The 18,333-nt window shown below is 54.7% G+C and overlaps 1 protein-coding gene and 1 non-coding gene across 2 annotated transcripts; both read left to right on the top strand.

Moving 5' to 3' along the window:
- Window positions 1-2,389: 2,389 nt before the first annotated feature.
- Window positions 2,390-10,919, top strand: LOC119958269 (homeotic protein antennapedia-like). The gene is made up of 5 exons (XM_038786700.1): window positions 2,390-2,930; window positions 5,534-5,593; window positions 5,937-6,145; window positions 8,499-8,606; window positions 9,656-10,919. Exons 1-5 carry the CDS (start codon window positions 2,399-2,401, stop codon window positions 10,295-10,297), a joined length of 1,551 nt encoding a protein of 516 aa, XP_038642628.1. The 5' UTR covers window positions 2,390-2,398; the 3' UTR covers window positions 10,298-10,919.
- Window positions 10,920-17,263: 6,344 nt separating this feature from the next.
- trnal-aag lies at window positions 17,264-17,345 on the top strand. Its single transcript has one exon. It is a non-coding gene; the product is annotated as a tRNA-Leu (tRNA).
- The last annotated feature ends 988 nt before the right edge of the window (window positions 17,346-18,333 follow it).

The following is an 18,333-nucleotide window of genomic DNA, read 5'->3' as shown; positions in this document are numbered from 1 at the left end:
GGGTGGGGGTGGGGGGGGGGGGAGAGAGGAGGCAAGTGAAATGGAAGCATTGTCACAATCTGGAATTGCTGAACTCGGTCACACCTCCAGAGATTGCAAAGTGTCTAATCAAAATCTGAGATGTTCATGAAGAGGTGGGGGAACAGTAGTCAGGGTGGGAATGGGATGGATTTCATCTCGACCTTTGCCTGTGGTGAGTGTGTGAGACATGATGTTGAACCTGGTCAGGAAAACTCTGAACACCAGGTTCTGCTGCATTACATGTAACAACACAAAACCAGGCTAGAACATTGCAATGATTCCCTTTAGTACACTGCTCCTTTCAGTGACTGGCAATGAATCATAGAATTTACAGTGCAGAAGGAGGCCATTCAGCCCATCGAGTCTGCACCGGCTCTTGGAATGAGCACCCCACCCAAGGTCCACATCTCCACCCTATCCCCATAACCCAGTAACCCCACCCAACACTAAGGGCAATTTTGGGGCAGCACGGTAGCATGGTGGTTAGCATAAATGCTTCACAGCTCCAGGGTCCCAGGTTCGATTCCCGGCTGGGTCACTGTCTGTGCGGAGTCTGCACGTCCTCCCCGTGTGTGCGTGGGTTTCCTCCGGGTGCTCCGGTTTCCTCCCACAGTCCAAAGATGTGCGGGTTAGGTGGATTGGCCATGCTAAATTGCCCGTAGTGTCCTAAAAAGTAAGGTTAAGGGGTGGGGGGTTGTTGGGTTACGGGTATAGGGTGGATAAGTGGGTTTAAGTAGGGTGATCATTGCTCAGCACAACATCGAGGGCCGAAGGGCCTGTTCTGTGCTGTACTGTTCTATTATCATGGCCAATCCACCTAACCTGCACATCTTTGGACTGTGGGAGGAAACCGGAGCACCCGGAGGAAACCCACGCCAGACACGGGGAGGACGTGCAGACTCCGTACAGACAGTGACCCAAGCCGGAATCGAACTTTGGACCCTGGAGCTGTGAAGAAATTGTGCTAACCACTGTGCTGCCCATCGCGACTGAACTAGTCGTCAAGCATCTATCCTCCCATTTTCCCAGCACTTGGCCTGTAGCCTTGTGAGCTGCGGCGTTTCAAGTCTGCCCTTCGCCAAATCGATTTAATCTGCATTAACGGAAAATGCTCCCAATACTCAACAGTTCCAGGCCCTCCTGTGGAAAGAGAAAGAAAGTTCAAATTCCAGCTTGATAACCTTTCATCATTGATTGGTTTAGAACCAGTGAAATAGCAGAAGATGGAAAAAGATGGGTTTATAATCGGATGTAAACAGTCTCATCCAGGAAGATTAATGAGAAAAGTGTCAAGGGGCAATTTAGCGTGGCCAATCCACCTACCCTGCACATCTTTTTGGGTTGTGGGGGTGTGACCCACGCAGACATGGGGAGAATGTGCAAACTCCACAGGGACAGTGATCCGGGGTCATGAGCGATCCAAGGTTCTCGGCACCGTGAGGCAGCAGTGCTAACCACCATGCCATCAGTTAAGAAGCATCAGATGAACATTTGAAATGACAGCAAACAAGGCTATTGGCCAAGTGCTGGGAAATAGGATCAGAAGAGATAGGAGCTTGCTGGCTAGCATGCACTCAATGGGCCCAATGGCCTGTTCCAGCCTGTAAAACTCTCTGACTCTGTGTCCCCTCTGCTGACCGATCCTCCTGTCTGTGGGAAACACTTTCTCCTGATTTGCTCCATCCAACACCCTCGTGATTTTGAATGCCTCGATTAAACCTCCCCCTTAACCTTCTCCGTAACAGCCTCCCCGAGCAGGCGCTGGAATGTGGCCACTAGGGGCTTCTCACAGTAACTTCATTTGAAGCCTACTTGTGACAATAAGCGATTTTCATTGGATTTTCACAGTGGTTAGCACTGTTGCCTCACGGCACCAAAGTCCCAGGTTCGATCCCGGCTCTGGGTCACTGTCCGTGTGGCGTTTGCACATTCTCCCCGTGTCTGCGTGGGTCACACCCCCACAACCCAAAGATGGGTGGGGCAGGTGGATTGGCCACTCCCCCCTCCCTCCCCCCTGGCCTCCCCCTCCCCCCTGGCCACCCCCTCCCCTCCCCCTGGCCACCCCCTCCCCCTCCCCTTCCCCCTCCCCTCTGGCCACCCCCTCCCCCCTGGCCACCCCCCCCCCCCCAAACCTGGCCACCCCCCCCCCCCCCCCTGCCCCCCCCCCCCCCACCTGGCCACCCCCCCCCCTCCCCCCAGGCCACCCCCCTTTTCCCCCAGGCCACCCCCCTTTTCCCCCAGGCCCCTCCCCCCTCTCTCACACCTTGTTTGCATCAGAATGGATTGGTGAATGGATTGGTTGATGGTTTGAGAATAAAAGCAGCTGCTCCCAGACTAAGTTCGTCAAACTCTCACTCGGCCGGTGAACTGGCCCAGGATGCAGCAGGGATACACCGGGATGGGGCAGGGATATACCGGGATGGGGCAGGGAGATCCCAGATTGGGGCAGCAAGATCCCAGGATGGGGCAGCAAGATCCCAGGATGGGACAGGGATATCCCAGGAGGGGGCAGCAAGATCCCAGGATGGAGCAGCAAGATCCCAGATTGGGGCAGCAAGATCCCAGGATGGAGCAGCAAGATCCCAGGATGGGGCAGCAAGATCCCAGGATGGGACAGGGATATCCCAGGAGGGGGCAGCAAGATCCCAGGATGGAGCAGCAAGATCCCAGATTGGGGCAGCAAGATCCCAGGATGGAGCAGCAAGATCCCAGGATGGAGCAGCAAGATCCCAGGATGGGGCAGCAAGATCCCAGGATGGGACAGGCATGTCCCGGGATGGGGCACCAATATTCCCCCCTCCCGCTCCCGGCTGTGGATCGGCAGCCGGCCGGTTACCTCCGGGAATTCCGGATCCAGTCCTGGGTCCCAGCCGCAGCTCCGAGAGAGCGGAGCGGATCCAGCGGAGAGAGTGAGTGAGGCTGGGGGGGGGGGGGAGTGAGTGAGGCTGGGGGGGGGGGGGGGGGGAGAGAGTGAGGCTGGGGGGGGGGGGGGGGGGGGGGGGGGGGGGAGTGAGGCTGGGGGGGGGGGGGGAGGCTTGGGGGGGGGGGGGGGAGTGAGGCTGGGGGGGGAGTGAGGCTGGGGGGGGGGGGGAGTGAGGCTGGGTAGGGAGTGAGGCTGCGTAGGGAGTGAGGCTGCGTAGGGAGTGAGGCTGGGTGGGGAGTGAGGCTGGGTAGGGAGTGAGGCTGGGGGGGGGGGGGGGGAGTGAGGCTGGGCGGGGAGTGAGGCTGGGTGGGGAGTGAGGCTGGGGGGGGGGGGGAGTGAGGCTGGGGGGGGGGGGGAGAGTGAGTGAGGCTGGGGGGGGGGGGTGAGGCTGGGTGGGGAGTGAGGCTGGGGGGGGGGAGTGAGGCTGGGGAGGGAGTGAGGCTGGGTGGGGAGTGAGGCTGGGTAGGGAGTGAGGCTGGGTAGGGAGTGAGGCTGGGTGGGGAGTGAGGCTGGGTGGGGAGTGAGGCTGGGGGGGGGGGGGGGAGTGAGGCGGGGGGGGGGGGGAGAGTGAGTGAGGCTGGGGGGGGAGTGAGGCGGGGGGGGGAGTGAGGGGGGGGGCGGGGGGGGGGAGTGAGGCGGGGGGGGGAGGGGGAGTGAGTGAGGTGGGGGGGGGGGAGGAGTGAGGCGGGGGGGGGGAGTGAGTGAGGCTGGGGGGGGGAGAGTGAGTGAGGCTGGGGGGGGGAGAGGTGAGTGAGGCTGGGGGGGGGAGTGAGTGAGGCTGGGGGGGGAGTGAGTGAGGCTGGGGGGGGGAAGTGAGTGAGGCGGGGGGGGGGAGTGAGGCTGGGGGGGGGGAGTGGGCTGGGGGGGGGGGGGAGTGAGGCTGGGGGGGGGAGTGAGGCTGGGGGGGGGGAGTGAGGCTGGGGGGGGGGGGGGGCAGTGAGGCTGGGGGGGGGGGAGTGAGGCTGGGGGGGGGGGGAGTGAGGCTGGGGGGGGGGAGAGTGAGTGAGGCTGGGGGGGGAGTGAGGCGGGGGGGGGAGTGAGGCGGGGGGGGAGTGAGGCGGGGGGGGGGAGTGAGTGAGGCTGGGGGGGGGGGAGTGAGTGAGGCTGGGGGGGGAGTGAGTGAGGCTGGGGGGGGGGAGTGAGTGAGGCTGGGGGGGGGGAGAGTGAGTGAGGCTGGGGGGGGGGAGTGAGTGAGGCTGGGGGGGGAGTGAGTGAGGCTGGGGGGGGGAAGTGAGTGAGGCTGGGGGGGGAGTGAGTGAGGCTGGGGGTGGAGTGAGTGAGGCTGGGGGGGGAGTGAGTGAGGCTGGGGGGGAGTGAGTGAGGCTGGGGGTGGGGGGGAGTGAGTGAGGCTGGGGGTGGGGGGGGAGTGAGTGAGGCTGGGGGGGGAGTGAGTGAGGCTGGGGGGGGAGTGAGTGAGGCTGGGGGGGGGGAATGAGTGAGGCTGGGGGGGGAGTGAGGCTGGGGGGGGAGTGAGGCTGGGTAGGGAGTGAGGCTGGGTGGGGAGTGAGGCTGGGTAGGGAGTGAGTGAGGCTGGGTAGGGAGTGAGGCTGGGTAGGGAGTGAGTGAGGCTGGGGGGGAGTGAGTGAGGCTGGGGGGGGAGTGAGTGAGGCTGGGGGGGAGTGAGTGAGGCTGGGGGGGGGGAGTGAGTGAGGCTGGGGGGGAGTGAGTGGGGCTGGGGGGGAGTGAGTGGGGCTGGGGGGGGGTGAGGGGCTGGGGGGGGGTGAGGGGCTGGGGGGGGTGAGGGGCTGTGGTTGGGGGGGTGAGGGGCTGTGGTTGGGGGGGTGAGGGGCTGTGGGGGGGGTGAGGGGCTGTGGGGGGGGGTGAGGGGCTGTGGGGGGGGTGAGGGGCTGTGGGGGGGGTGAGGGGCTGTGGGGGGGGGGGTGAGGCTGGGGGGGGTGAGGCGCTCTGGGGGGGGGTGAGGCGCTCTGGGGGGGTGAGGCGCTGGGGGGGAGTGAGGCTCTGGGGGGGGAGTGAGGCTGGGGGGGGAGTGAGGCTGTGTGGGGGGGAGTGAGTGAGGCTGGGGGGAGTGAGTGAGACTGATGAGGGGGTAACTGGGGAGAGGGGTAACTGGGGAGGGGTTGGGGGGTAACTGGGGAGGGGGAGAGGTGGTAACTGGGAAGGGGGTAACAGGGAAGGGGGAAACTGGGGAGTGGGAAGGAAAGGGGTAACTGGGAAGGGGAGGGGGTAACTGGAGAAGGGGGTAACTGGGGAAATGGGTAACTGGGGAAGTGGGTAACTGGGGAGAAAGTGGATAACTGGGGAGGGGGCGAGGTGGTAACTGGGGAAGGGGGTAACTGGGGAGAAAGTGGATAACTGGGGAGGGGGCGAGGTGGTAACTGGGGAAGGGGGTAACTGGGGAGAAAGTGGATAACTGGGGAGGGGGAGAGGTGGTAACTGGGGAAGGGGGTAACTGGGGAGAAAGTGGATAACTGGGGAGGGGGAGAAGGGGTAACTGGGGAAGGCGGTAACTGGGGAGGGGGTAACTGGGGAAGGGAGAGTGGTCTGTTCTGCTACCAGTCCAGTCATTGGGATCTTGCTTATGGCTGAAGGTATAGTTGTTAAAAATTACCCATTGATTTGTCTCCCCAGCTCCCGGTGAAGTGGAGATTCCTGGGACCCAGAGTTATTCAGGAGTCTGGAATTCGCCAGGTGAGGAATTGAGTTTTAAAAATGCTGGAAAAATGAACTAAAACTGTAAATGCTCAGACAGCTTCCGTGGAGAGGAACGGGATTAAAATTGTCCATCCAATAATTTATTCACAGTTCACAGCTTTTCCAGGTTTTATTTGAATTGAGGGACTGGGAAAGGTGGATGAAAGTGATTGTTTCTTGTTAATGGAAGAGTGAAACTTGGGATTATTAATTCATTTATTTTTCATTGGAGTGAGAATTCACTTCTAAATATAAGCTCGGATGAGAAATGGGCCTTGGGACAGAGAATTCCTCGTTTATTAGGATTTGAATTGTCAATGTAATTTTTTCCATGATTCAGGTTTGACACAAACCAACCCTGTGACCAGCACCACGGAGTTCGATCAGGAAAATGACCCAAAGGGAACGGGACTTTCCAAAACCCGTGTCCGGACTGTGTTCAACGAGGAGCAGAAAAGGAGATTAATGCAACAGTTTCACAGACAGAAGTATATTTCTCTGCAGGAACGAACCAAACTGGCCAACACGCTGGGACTGAATTGTAAACAGGTAAAGGATGTCAGCCATGATTGAATGGCGGAGCGGACTCGATGGGCCGAGTGGCCTAATTCTGCTGCTGTGTCTTATTGAATGTAAATTTCAGCAGACTGTACCCTGGGGTTTTCCAATGAAGAGCGAGTGAGGAGACTGGGCCTCTCTCCTCTGAAGCGATGCAGAGCCACGTGTGGCCCATCTGGGTTCAGAGTGTGGGCCCTCGCACAGGGTCGCCACATTCCGCTGGGCTCTGTCTGCACAGTTATTGTCCTCCCGGTCTGACTGATTTGCACAAGTGGAGGGTGAAGTGAGGGGCTGATCGCTCACATTGACTGTGAGAGCTGTGCGCTCCCTCTCTGTCCAAAGTGTAAATATCTATTTTGTTTTTACCATTTGAAGTTTATCGTTTTATTAATATATAAATGAGTAAGCATCTTCTATAACTAAGAATTTTCTATAACTCGTTATGGAAATATTCAGTGTGAATTAACTGTATTTAAGAGACATGCACTAAGCAGAAAAGTTCCTTTCAGAGAACGGGCCTCGGATTAAACATCCGGAAACAAAGGTTCTCTACCAGTCCGTTCCTGCCACACTAAACACTGCCCCCCCCCCCCCCCCCCCCCCACCCCCTGACCAGCAAAGATCCCCGGTAAACCCCAGGACAATGTGGATCATTCCCCAAACCTCGGGAGCCTCCTCTCGGTGCGAGCAGACATTGACGATGAAATTCAGCATCGACTCCAACGCGCCAGTGCAGTCTTGGGACTGAGGAACAGAGCGTTCGAAGACCGAGACCTCAAACCCAGCACCAGGCTCAGGGCCGACAGAGCAGGGTCCCCACCCTCCTGTATGCATCAGAAACATGGACAATGTACAACAGACACCTCAAATCCCTGGAGAGATATCACCAACGCTGCCTCTGCAAAATCCTGCAAATCCACCGGCAGGAGAGGCGTACCAAACGCGAGTGTCCTCGCCCAGGTCAATATCCCCAGTATCGAGGCTCTGGTCACACTCGACCAGCGGTGATGGGCGGGTCACATTGTCCACATGCCCGACACAACACTCCCAAAACAAGTGCTCTACTCCGAGCTCCGTAATGGCAAGCGATCACTAGGAGGGCAGAGGGAATGGTATAAGGGCACTCTGAAAACTTCCCTAAATAAATACAATATCCCCATCGACACATGGCAATCGCTGCCTTAAAACTCTCAAACTGGAGAAGAAGATGGCGAAGCTGCCAATCGGGCGTCACAGGGTCGAGCACATGGAGGCAAACAGCGGAAGGAGAGCACAGAACCCAGTTTCCAACCCACCCACCTCATCAAACACCAGCTGCCAAACCTGTGGCAGAGTCTGCAGATCCAGGACCGGACTATTCAGCTGCCGCAGGAACCACTGCCCTGGAGTGGGAGTGAAGCATCCTCGACCCCAAGGGACTGCCCAAGAATTCTGAAATGTATTTAATCTTATTCATGGGGTTATGGTTGGTGAACAAGACTGATTTCAATCTTGGAGGGCCAATCACATGGACCACTCACCAGCCTCGGTTACCCATCACTGCTCTGGAATTTAGAGAAATGTTCTCACTGCAGCACAGAACATTCTGACAGGGGAGATGCCGGAAGGATGTTTTCCTGGATGAGGATGTCTAGAACCAGGGGACAGTTTCAGAACAAGGGGCAGGTCATTTAGGACCGAGATGGGGGTGAATCTTGTCACTGAGGGTGGTGACTCTTTGAAATACTCTATCCAGACAACTGTGGAGGGAGGTTCAGTCATCGCGTTTATTGAAGATTGAAATCCATGGATTCCCGGATGTTAAAGATACCAGGATAGTGAGGTAGAAGATCAGTCATGGTCTAATTGAATGGTGAAGCTGATTTGCAGACGTCTGCTCCTGCTGTCCATAAGACATAAGGAGCAGAATTAGGCCACTCGGCCCATCGAGTCTGCTCCGCCATTCAATCATGGCTGATATGTTTCCCATCCCCATTCTCCTGCCTTCTCCCCATAATCCCTGATCCCCATATTGATCAAGAACCTATCCATCTCTGTCTTAAAGACACTCAGTGATTTGGCCTCCACAGCCTTCTGCGGAAAAGAGTTCCATAGATTCACCACCCTCTGGCTGGAGAAATTCCTCCCCATCTCTGTTTTAGACACTGCTTGAAAAGAAGGTGGGAAGAGGGAAAAAGTTGATTCAATGAATAACTTTCAAAGCAGAATGAGATAAATAGATTTGGAGTTAAAAAATATGAGGGGAGTGGGATTAATTAGATAGTTTTTTCAAAAGAGCTGACCGAGGCGTTTTGGGAAGTTAATCAGTTATAAATTTCTTCAATCTTGCCTTTATTGATTTCAGGTTAAAACATGGTATCAGAATAGAAGGATGAAGCTAAAACGCAGTCAGTATATCCAGCCGCCAGCGACCTATTGGAATCGGACAGGTTTCAGCCCCATTTCTTCACCGGTAAGAAGCTCTCGGCAATTACAATATTTGCTCCAAATCCCTGCCTGACCATCCCCAATGTCCACATACCTCTTCTGAGTTTTGTCACTGTCATTTAGGCACAGTTTTCACTTCAATATCTCCTTCCATATAATAAGAATGGTTTACTGATATTTTAGTTGGTCGTGGGTGACACGGTAGCACAGCGGTTAGCACTGTTGTTTGGGGGCAGCATGGTGGCGCAGTGGGTTAGCCCTGATGCCTCATGGCGTTGAGGTCCCAGGTTCGATCCCGGCCCTGGGTCACTGTCCGTGTGGAGTTTGCACATTCTCCCCGTGTCTGTGTGGGTTTCGCCCCCACAACCCAAAGATGTGCAGAGTAGGTGGATTGGCCACGATAAATTGCCTCTGAATTGGAAAAAATTTTGCGCATATCCAAGCCGTGTATATCCCATGCCGTGTCACTTTTCAGAGCCCAGTCCATCACACGAACCTGCCTCCCATCCCTCCACCTACACCTCCCGCTGCCTGGGGAAAGCGGGCAGCATAATCAAAGACCCCTCCCACCCGGCTTACTCACTCTTCCAACTTCTTCCATTGGGCAGGAGATACAGAAGTCTGAGAACACGGACGAACAGACTCAAAAACAGCTTCTTCCCCACTGTCACCAGACTCCTAAACAACCCTCTTATGGACTGACCTGATTATCTCTACTCCCCTGTATGCTTCACCCAATGCCGGTGTTTATATGTTTACATTGTATACCTTGTGTTGCCCTATTATGTATTTTCTTTTATTTTCTTTTCATTTGCTTAATGATCTGTTGAGCTGCTCGCAGAAAAATACTTTTCATTGTACCTCGGTCCACGTGACCATAAACAAAATCCAAATCCAAATGGGTCGGAGATTGGGACTATGTGAGTTGCTCTTGCAGAGATAGATCTGTCTTTGGTATTGTTTCATCATTATTTACAGTGGATGACCCTCCTCCTGGGGGGGCCAACTCTCTTTAACAGTTCTCTTCACCACTACCTGCTCAGACACTTCAATGATTCCCATTTCTCATTCCAGACCCTCTCTCTATCTCAAGGACTAACACCTACCCTGATGAAGCCCCATTTTATCAGCTACCAGCAGCAGACCATACTTTCCAGTGGCCAGGCAAGGTCCTTCAGGCAGCGTAATACCTCCATGGAACATCCGATTGTGGAAGTTCTCCAGTCTTCTCCTATCCACGGAGATCTTCAACACCCATCGACTTCTTCGTACTTCCAGAGCTTCCCACCAGGAAACTGCCCAGACCCAGATTTCGGTGGCTTTCACAAGGAACATTTTGTCATCCCGGGCACACAGTCTTTGAACTTCCAAAATCAGGTTCCAAGATCAGGAATAGGATTCCCAGCTGTCAGAATTCACCAATCCCCGTCAATCAAGGACGATATCCAGTGCATCGCTACGTCTGATAGCTTCCCTTTGTCAGAATATGACCACATTTCATCTTCGTTTAACATGGCGACAGTTGAGCGAGAGGTGCGCGTTTCTGGTCAGGACACCCAAATACAGCCAGATAATTGGAGCCCAGTGCAAAGGGATGGCTCCTCCTCGGGATATTTCACACTTGCTCCAGTCTTTGATGGCTATGAAGTTCTACACTCTGAATCAGTGAACCTGTTCAGTGAAGGTTATCCTGTGACTTTCAATGGTGCTCTCTAACTTGGTGTGTGAATTTGGGACAGGATTGTCTGATGTTGCTTCTCGGGGTGTTTGGGCCAGAGTGAAAGCTTAAGGGTCTAACTTTCTCATTCTAACATATCTTTGGTGTCAGATCATTGGTCAAACCAAATTAAATTAATAATTGTTCAGCTGAGTGGTGTCTGAACAATATCCGGTTGCGTTAAGGAGTATATTGACCTATCAATGATGTTGGGCCAAGCATTGCATTTGTGTTTAAAAAGGAGCACTGTTATTTTAGGCCTGTTTGTTTGTGTGATAATAGCAGTCATTCTGTTACTGTGCCGTTTGGAGTGACTGTTGAATATAACGGGTACTCCGTCAGCCAATCAGGAAAGTACCTGATTTTTGGGTTGATGGAACATGCATTTTGCACAGAGAAAGCTCATACAGAATCTTCTTTAATTGTTGAGACATTTGTGTTTATTAAGTAAAATTCATGTGACTTATTTGCTGGGATTCATTGTGCAATGTATTGTGTGAACAATGTGCTTTTGCACTTTTGCAGATGTAGTGCAAAAGTGTTCTGCAATGTAATCTGTTGTGTGGTGTTGTTAACTTGATGTTAGTTAATATTGTTTTAAATAAAAGTTCTACAAAATTTGCAACGCTCCTGATTGTTTTAAAAAACATTTCCAATCAAGGGGCAATTTAGCGTGGCCAATCCACCTACCCTGCACATCTTTGGGTTGTGGGGGTGAGACCCACGCAGACACTGGGAGAATGTACAAACTCCACACGGACAATGACCCAGAGCCAGGATCGAACCTGGGACCTCGGCGCCGTGAGGCCTACCTCCATACACCTGCCTTTGGTCCACATCCCTTCATATCTTTGCTTAACAAAAATCTATTGATCTCCGATTTAAAATTTAAAAACTGATCTCGCAGGCAGCACGGTGGCACAGTGGTTAGCATTGCTGCCTCACGGCGCTGAGGACGCTGGTTCGAATCCCGGCCCTGGGTCACTGTCCGTGTGGAGTTTGCACGTTCTCCCCGTGCCTGTGTGGATTTAACCCCCACAACCCAAAGATGTGCCGCTTAGGTGGATTGGCCACGCTAAATTGCCCCTTAATTTATTGCCCCTCACACATGCACTGTCTCACACACACACACTCTCGTGCACACACACACTCTCACACACATGCTCTCTCTCACACACACGCTCTCTCTCACACACACGCATACACACTCTCACTCTCACGATCTCTTACTCTCTCTCACTCTCACACGCTCTCTCTCTCACACACACACTCACTCTCTCTCTCTCTCTTACACACTCACTCTCACACACACTTTCTCTCTCACACACACACACACACACACTCTCTCACGATCTCTTACTCTTTCTCTCACTCTCTATCTTGCTCCAAGCCTCTGTGACTGTAATACTGACCGTATTGGTTGTGAAAAACTTGTGTGCGGATTGTGTGACCCTCTGGCCCCTCCCTCCTCCTCTTCCCTCTCCCTCCCTCCTCCCTCGCCCCCTCCCCTCCTCCCTCGCCTCTCCCCCTCCTTCCCTCACCTCTCCCCCTCCCTCCCTCACCTCTCCCCCTGCCTCCCTCTCGCCTCTCTCCCTCTCCCCTGCTCCCCTCTCCCTCCCCATCCAGCCTCTGCTTTGAGATGTAATTAAATGGACATTATAACGATGGCCTGTTGGTTTGTAGCCCCCTGTTTCCCCCCCTCCCCCAGGCTGGTTTCCTGGTGACTAATCCACGTGTCGCTGGCCAGGTTTCCTCGGGGATTAACCGCCTCGGATGAGTGGGCAAATCGGATTTACCTTTTTTAAAACTTTATTGCTTTTTCTCTGCACAGGGTAGGAAATCTCTTATTTCAAAGGGATTAAACTTTAATTGAAAGGGTTTACTGTGAGTTTGGGCGTCACCAACCAGTTTTCCACTTAGACAACAACTTGTCCTTTTGAATAGAACAGTCCAGCTTGGGAATGACATTAGGAAGTGAGTCTGATCCCATTCCCATAGGACACTTTCTCCGGGAATCTCTCCCTCCAGGAGAAAGGTTCAGTCGGTGTTGGGATTAACGTTGGTTCATTTTCCTCACCTGAGGAAGGAGCAGTTCTCCGAAAGCCAGTGATTCCAAACAAACCCCTTGGACTTTAACCTGGTGTTGCAAGACTTAATTTTACTGTTTAGATTCTGCAGGAGGAATTTGAATCCAGCGCAGTTTTCCTTCCTTGATCGATCCGACTCTCCCATTCCGGAAAGAAGTTTAACCGGCTCCGCCATCAATTGGATAAAACGTCCAATTCACAAACCGAGGTTTCAGAAACGATGAAGGGTTTGGACGGAGTAAATCAGGAAGATCCTGGAGTGAGACGGGATCGGGAGAACAGGAGCTGAAACCAGAAGAGAAGGATTAGTTGCCCCGAAAACTGGTTAAGTCGGAAGTTTCAATCTGTCGGGCGGGCAATGGGGGAGAGCGGAGTTAATAATAATCTTTAGTGCCACAAGTAGGCTGACATTAACACTGCAGTGAAGTTACTGTGAAAAGCCCCTAGTCACCACATTCCGGCGCCTGTTCGGGTACACAGAGGGAGAATTCAGAATGTCCAATTCACCTAACAGCACGTCTTTCGGGACTTCTGGGAGGAAACTGGAGCACCCGGAGGAAACCCACGCAGACACGGGGAGAACGTGCAGATTCCGCACAGACAGTGACCCAAGCCGGGAATCGAACCCGGGACCCTGGCGCTGTGAAGCAACTGTGCTAACCACTGTGCTACCGTGCGGCCAATGTTCCACCCAGTGTGACCTTTCCACCCAGGGAGACCTTTCCACCCAGGGAGACCTTTCCACCCAGGGAGACCTTTCCACCCAGTGAGACCTTTCCACCCAGTGAGACCTTTCCACCCAGGGAGACCTTTCCACCCAGTGAGACCTTTCCACCCAGGGAGACCTTTCCACCCAGGGAGACCTTTCCACCCAGGGTGACCTTTCCACCCAGGGAGACCTTTCCACCCAGGGAGACCTTTCCACCCAGGGAGATATTCTCACCCAGGGAGATATTCTCACCCAGGGAGATATTTCCACCCAGGGAGATATTTCCACCCAGTGAGACATTTCCATCCAGTCAAGGCCCCACAGTGAGGATTTGCTGCTGTACATTTTCCGCCTGGAATTAGCCACTTGTCAGCTGAGGATGATGAAGCGTTTATCCTATAATCAGGAAATCCCTGATGCCCCTCACCGCGGGAGACCGGGTTAGTTATAATAATAATAATCTTTATTATTGTCACTAATGGGCTGACATTCTGACATTAACACTGCAATGAAGTTACTGTGAAACTCACTGAAGCTGCTGATCTCAGTTGGACTCTCGCTTCCTGAGGACAAATTAAAGCCGATTCGTGGTCACATTTCTCCTTTGGCGGCGCCTGTGTTTAAACAAGAGGACCTCCGATTTTAACAGGAGGGAGGACATCAGCATTTGAAATATTAAAAAGCAACATTCAGCATCCAGAGAACCCGCTGCGTTGACCCCCCCCCCCCCAATTTGCAGGAATGTTCTCACAGTGAACATGAGGTGAAATGTGCAGAGAATTCGGGAGGATAGGGAGGGAGGAAGGAGCAGAGAGTAAATGATTCGGGGTCCTCGGGAGGGAATGATTAAAGCCGACAATAATCTGTGAGCAAATTAAAGGTTCAAGGTGTAAAAGCGTTCAGAGAAATGTCAATGACACTGAATTGTGTTCCGGGCAGGGAGATGTCTGTATCTGAAAGGTTAGCATGTTTCTCACAATTCTTTATCAATGCCAACATCCACCGCCTCTCTCTCTATTTATAAAACTGCCGATGGACCGAATGGCCACATTATGTGCCCTATATTTTCTTAAAATATTTGTGTTTTGTGTCTTAAACATATCCTTTCCATTCTGATACAGGCTATTCTCATTCAGAATGAAATGCCTGCATTTCACTAGCGCCTTTTCCAGGTTCCACCCAAAGTCTCAAAACCATTGAATCTTTAGTCGCTACTAAAATACACTCCCTTCAAAAACCAACAATCCGCCTCCCCCCACAATGTGTTGGGGCATCTTTCACATCGACAGGAGGTAACAGCAGTGAGAGTCATGTCAGGCCCGGCACAGGACCCTGGGGAAGGAGTCACTCCCTAACCCAGTGGTCAGGACTCCAGCCTCAATCCCTCCAGCCTCACTCCCTCCAACAATCCCTCACTCCCTCCAGCCTCAATCCCTCACTCCCTCCAGCAATCCCTCACTCCCTCCAGCCTCAGTCCCTCACTCCCTCCAGCCTCACTCCCTCCAGCCTCACTCCCTCCAGCCTCAATCCCTCACTCCCTCCAGCAATCCCTCATTCCCTCCAGCCTCACTCCCTCCAGCCTCAATCCCTTACTCCCTCCAGCAATCCCTCACTCCCTCCAGCCTCACTCCCTCCAGCCTCACTCCCTCCAGCCTCAATCCCTCCAGCCTCAATCCCTCCAGCAATCCCTCACTCCCTCCAGCCTCAATCCCTCACTCCCTCCAGCCTCAATCCCTCCAGCCTCACTCCCTCCAGCCTCAATCCCTCACTCCCTCCAGCAATCCCTCACTCCCTCCAGCCTCAATCCCTCACTCCCTCCAGTAATCCCTCATTCCCTCCAGCCTCACTCCCTCCAGCCTCAATCCCTCCAGCCTCAATCCCTCACTCCCTCCAGCCTCAATCCCTCCAGCCTCACTCCCTCCAGCAATCCCTCACTCCCTCCAGCCTCACTCCCTCCAGCCCCACTCCCTCATCCCTCACTCCCTCCAGCCTCAACCCTCACTCCCTCCAGCCTCACTACCTCCTGTCCCATTCCCTCCAGCCTCACTACCTCCCTCCAGCCTTACTCCCTCCAGCCTTACTCCCTCCAGCCTCACTATCTCCAGCCTCACTACCTCCCTCCTGCCTCACTCCCTCCAGCCTCACTCCCTCCTGCCTCACTACCTTCCTCCAGCCTCACTCCCTCCTGCCTCACTACCTCCCTCCAGTCTCACTCTTTCTAGCCTCACTACCTCCCTCCTGCCTTACTCCTTCCTGCCCCACTCCCTCCTCTCTGTGTCCCACCGGCCTCACTCCCTCCTGCCTCATTCCCTCCTCACTCCCTCGTGCCTCACTCCCTCCTGCCTCACTCCCTCCTGCCTCACTCTCTCCTCACTACCTCCTGCCTCACTTCCTCCTGCCTCGCTCTCTTCTCACTCCCTCCTGCCTCACTCCCTCCTGCCTCACTCCCTCCTCACTACCTCCTGCCTCACTCCCTCCTGCCTCAGTCTCTCCTCACTACCTCCTGCCTCACTCCCTCCTGCCTCACTCGCTCCTCACTACCTCCTGCCTCACTCTCTCCTCACTACCTCCTGCCTCACTCCCTCCTGCCTCACTCTCTCCTCACTCCCTCCTGCCTCACTCTCTCCTCACTACCTCCTGCCTCACTCCCTCCTGCCTCACTCGCTCCTCACTACCTCCTGCCTCACTCCCTCCTGCCTCACTCTCTCCTCACTCCCTCCTGCCTCACTCCCTCCTGCCTCACTCCCTCCTGCCTCACTCCCTCCTGCCTCACTCCCTCCTGCCTCACTCCCTCCTGCCTCACTCCCTCCTGCCTCACTCCCTCCTGCCTCACTCCCTCCTGCCTCACTCCCTCCTGCCTCACTCGCTCCTCACCACCTCCTGCCTCACTCCCTCCTGCCTCACTCTCTCCTCACTCCCTCCTGCCTCACTCTCTCCTCACTCTCTCCTCACTCCCTCCTGCCTCACTACCTCCTGCATCACTCCCTCCTGCCTCACTCTCTCCTCACTCCCTCCTGCCTCACTCCCTCCTGCCTCACTACCTCCTGCCTCACTCTCTCCTCACTCCCTCCTGCCTCACTCCCTCCTGCCTCACTACCTCCTGCCTCACTCTCTCCTCACTCACTCCCTCCTGCCTCACTCCCTCCTGCCTCACTACCTCCTGCCTCACTCACTCCCTCCTGCCTCACTCCCTCCTGCCTCACTACCTCCTGCCTCACTCCCTCCTGCCTCATTCCCTCCTCACTCCCTCGTGCCTCACTCCCTCCTGCCTCACTCCCTCCTGCCTCACTCTCTCCTCACTACCTCCTGCCTCACTTCCTCCTGCCTCGCTCTCTTCTCACTCCCTCCTGCCTCACTCCCTCCTGCCTCACTCCCTCCTCACTACCTCCTGCCTCACTCCCTCCTGCCTCAGTCTCTCCTCACTACCTCCTGCCTCACTCCCTCCTGCCTCACTCGCTCCTCACTACCTCCTGCCTCACTCTCTCCTCACTACCTCCTGCCTCACTCCCTCCTGCCTCACTCTCTCCTCACTCCCTCCTGCCTCACTCTCTCCTCACTACCTCCTGCCTCACTCCCTCCTGCCTCACTCGCTCCTCACTACCTCCTGCCTCACTCCCTCCTGCCTCACTCTCTCCTCACTCCCTCCTGCCTCACTCCCTCCTGCCTCACTCCCTCCTGCCTCACTCCCTCCTGCCTCACTCCCTCCTGCCTCACTCCCTCCTGCCTCACTCCCTCCTGCCTCACTCCCTCCTGCCTCACTCGCTCCTCACCACCTCCTGCCTCACTCCCTCCTGCCTCACTCTCTCCTCACTCCCTCCTGCCTCACTCTCTCCTCACTCTCTCCTCACTCCCTCCTGCCTCACTACCTCCTGCATCACTCCCTCCTGCCTCACTCTCTCCTCACTCCCTCCTGCCTCACTCCCTCCTGCCTCACTACCTCCTGCCTCACTCTCTCCTCACTCCCTCCTGCCTCACTCCCTCCTGCCTCACTACCTCCTGCCTCACTCTCTCCTCACTCACTCCCTCCTGCCTCACTCCCTCCTGCCTCACTACCTCCTGCCTCACTCCCGGGGCTGGGCTTGTGTTGAGGATTTGGGAGATTGATGAATTCACCGGGAGCCCTCGCCTCCTCCACCACCCAGAGGAGCTGCTGCTAAATGCAGGTAGCCGGTAGCGTGGCCGAGCGGTCTAAGGCGCTGGATTAAGGCTCCAGTCTCCTCGGAGGCGTGGGTTCGAATCCCACCGCTGCCAGAAATTTTTTAACACTTTGTCTTCCTTTTTAAATAAACAAACCTGTTGGACTTTAACCTGGTGTTGTAAGACTTCTTACTGTTCCTTTTTAAATTATAACATGGACTTCAAAAAGCGATTGCAGAGGGCAGGAATATTATAATTCACATTGAAAAGTCAATGTTCCACATTACCTTGAGTTTGCGATTAGATTTGATTCTTATTTGATGATAAAATGAATATTCGGTTGGACACGATGGGAAAAGTTAATCATTTACAACAAACTGAATCACCAGGTCCATTTCTAAATAATGCACAGGATATACTGCAGCCACATTGGTTTTGGCTGTGGAAAATAATAGAATCCCTACAATGCAGTGGAGGCCATTCAGCCCATTGAGTCTGCACCGGCCCTTGGAAAGATCACCCCACTTAAACTCTCACTTCCACCCTATCCCCGTAACCCAGTAACCCCACCGAACCATCAGACACTAAGGGGCAATTTAGCGTGGCCAATCCACCTACCCTGCACATCTTTGGGTTGTGGGGGGTGAGACCCACGCAGACACGGGGAGAATGTGCAAACTCCACACGGACAGTGACCCGGGGCCGGAGTCGAATTCGGGTCCTCGGCGCTGTGAGGCAGCAGTGCTAACCACTGCGTCAGCGTGATGCCTTCACCCTCGTTATCTCGAGTGTCGCTCCTTGCGCCTCCAGCTGTCGCTCCACCTTATCCAGCGTTCCCCTTCTGGGGACCAGCGCGGTCTCCATTACCAACCTCATCGCCGACATGAGGGCCTCCTTTGCCGCATCCCGGTGATTTTGGAGTTGACTCCATACGAAGTCCATCAGCCTCTCCGTCGGTGACTGGTTTGTCGTTGGTGACCCTGCTGGGTCTGGCTGGGTCCGGTATGTTCAAGCTGGACTTGTGGCACAGTGGTTAGCACTGCTGTGACCCTGGAGCTGTGAAGCAACTGTGCTAACCACTATGCTACCTTGCTGCCCACGT

This window comes from Scyliorhinus canicula, chromosome 29, assembly GCF_902713615.1.
Source record: "Scyliorhinus canicula chromosome 29, sScyCan1.1, whole genome shotgun sequence".
NCBI lineage: Eukaryota > Metazoa > Chordata > Chondrichthyes > Carcharhiniformes > Scyliorhinidae > Scyliorhinus > Scyliorhinus canicula.
The sequence above is the reverse complement of the archived record's forward strand: the minus strand, read 5'-3'. Positions and strand labels throughout refer to the sequence as shown.